The sequence below is a fragment of the Cystoisospora suis genome (genome assembly GCF_002600585.1).
Source record: "Cystoisospora suis strain Wien I chromosome Unknown contig_11074, whole genome shotgun sequence".
Taxonomy (NCBI): domain Eukaryota; phylum Apicomplexa; class Conoidasida; order Eucoccidiorida; family Sarcocystidae; genus Cystoisospora; species Cystoisospora suis.
In genome coordinates, this window is record NW_027163846.1 from 1 (window position 1) to 1,547 (window position 1,547).

A 1,547-nucleotide genomic window follows, 5' to 3' on the forward strand; every position below is an offset into this window, starting at 1 on the left:
GCCGGTCCTTCCTCTCGAGAGGAGAACAGACATCCTGATAGTCGTGGTTCATCCCTGGGCTCGTGGCACTACGGCCGCCTGCTAGAGCCTATTGCCTACCGGTCTGCTGCTGGCTTGAACGAGTTGGATAGTAATTTTTCTCAGGGCTATGTACTGATCTTCGGACAGGACCTGCATGCGGAAAACGCAACGATGAGCTGGCCGCGCAAGAAGCACTTGTTGACCCGTTTAGACCCGGGTACACAGTTTCGAGTACTCCCCATGTCGATGGTGTCACCTGACCACCGTATGTCGCATACGGCTGAAGTTCAGCGCGCTCAAGCGGTCTCTGTGCAAATCTGTTCGTGGTGGTGTGCGTGGCCGCAGTCCGCGGAAGGACTGGCGCACAAATGCTGCAGCTCACCAGCAGCGGGTCATGGTCTCCGAGTCGCTGCATAAGCGCAAAAGCTGCAGCCACATGGTGATGCTCCAGAACGTTTCTGTCGTTGTACCTGTACGGCCGAACAGTGCCTCACTAGGGCTGAGCCAACTGTCTCAGAGTTCCACTGCGTGCAAGGGAATCCTCGCGAGCAACCACGTATCTAGAGGACGTGGCTTCCGGTCTTCCTGGCACCTGATGCACCACTCATCCTGAGAGGGCTTTGTCTCGTCGGGGAGTACTCTGTGCCCACCGGCCGGAGCGCGAGCCTGGACGACTCCGGTTGATCTATGTCCCAAATAATTTAGTGCAAAACGTTACCTTATGGCAATCGCATGTTGGGTTTTAACAAGAAAAGCGGACGAAAGACCCGGATGCTGGTAGTCCCAGACAACAGAAGCCAGCAGGGCAGCCAGCACCTCTCTCGAGTTGAAAAAGCCCTTGATTTGCGAATCGAAGAATACAAGGAACAAGTGCATAGCCTGGAGAACTTCGGCAGAGTGAACGGAGTTGTGAAACGGTGTTTCGTTGAAGGAAGTCTTTTCAAGCTCCATCGCGAAGCGGAACATGTTCTCGAGTCGGAGGTTGAAGAGCGGACAGAGCTCCTGCAGTCCAGTTCAGAGAGCAGCAGAAACAGCCGGATCTCTCACAGTCAAACTTCACTCACAACCTGGGAAGCCTTGAAGCCAGACCAGATTCTGGCTGAACATACTTGGTGCTGGAGGCAACGAACGAATAATTTAGGAAGAGCTGCTTGGCCGGCGATCTACAAGCAGGACACAGTGAGAGATCCCGGCGGATCGACTGCACGCGTATGAATCGTACCATCTTCGAACAAGGAGGCAGGCCAAAGAAAGCAAGGACACGGTGTCCGCACACTGTGCGGTATGCTTTCGAGGCCTATAAACCTGATTGCAAAGCAAAATCTTACCGCGTGAAACCTGAACACGTCGAAGTTCCAAGTTATGAGGTTGTTCGCTAAGTATCCTTCAATAGCCTGTACAGAGACACACCGGCAACGATGGTCGTTGCCTGCCGCCTCTGACCAGTCGGTGTCATCGGAGGCGCCCCTGCGAGGGAGACTGAAAGTTATCCCTCGCGGGGGGGGGGCGCCTCCAGAACGGGAAAG

At 54.8% G+C, this 1,547-nt stretch overlaps 1 protein-coding gene across 1 annotated transcript; it reads right to left on the bottom strand.

The window, feature by feature from the left end:
- Window positions 1–99: 99 nt before the first annotated feature.
- On the bottom strand, window positions 100–1,023 carry CSUI_011365 (3 5 -cyclic nucleotide phosphodiesterase domain-containing protein; the record flags this gene model as incomplete). The annotated part of the gene is made up of 3 exons (XM_068071464.1): window positions 740–1,023; window positions 404–491; window positions 100–171 (listed from the first exon to the last, which is right to left on the bottom strand). Coding segments are annotated over exons 1-3 (408 nt in total), but the record flags the coding sequence as incomplete, so codon positions are not given.
- Between the last annotated feature and the right edge of the window lie 524 nt (window positions 1,024–1,547).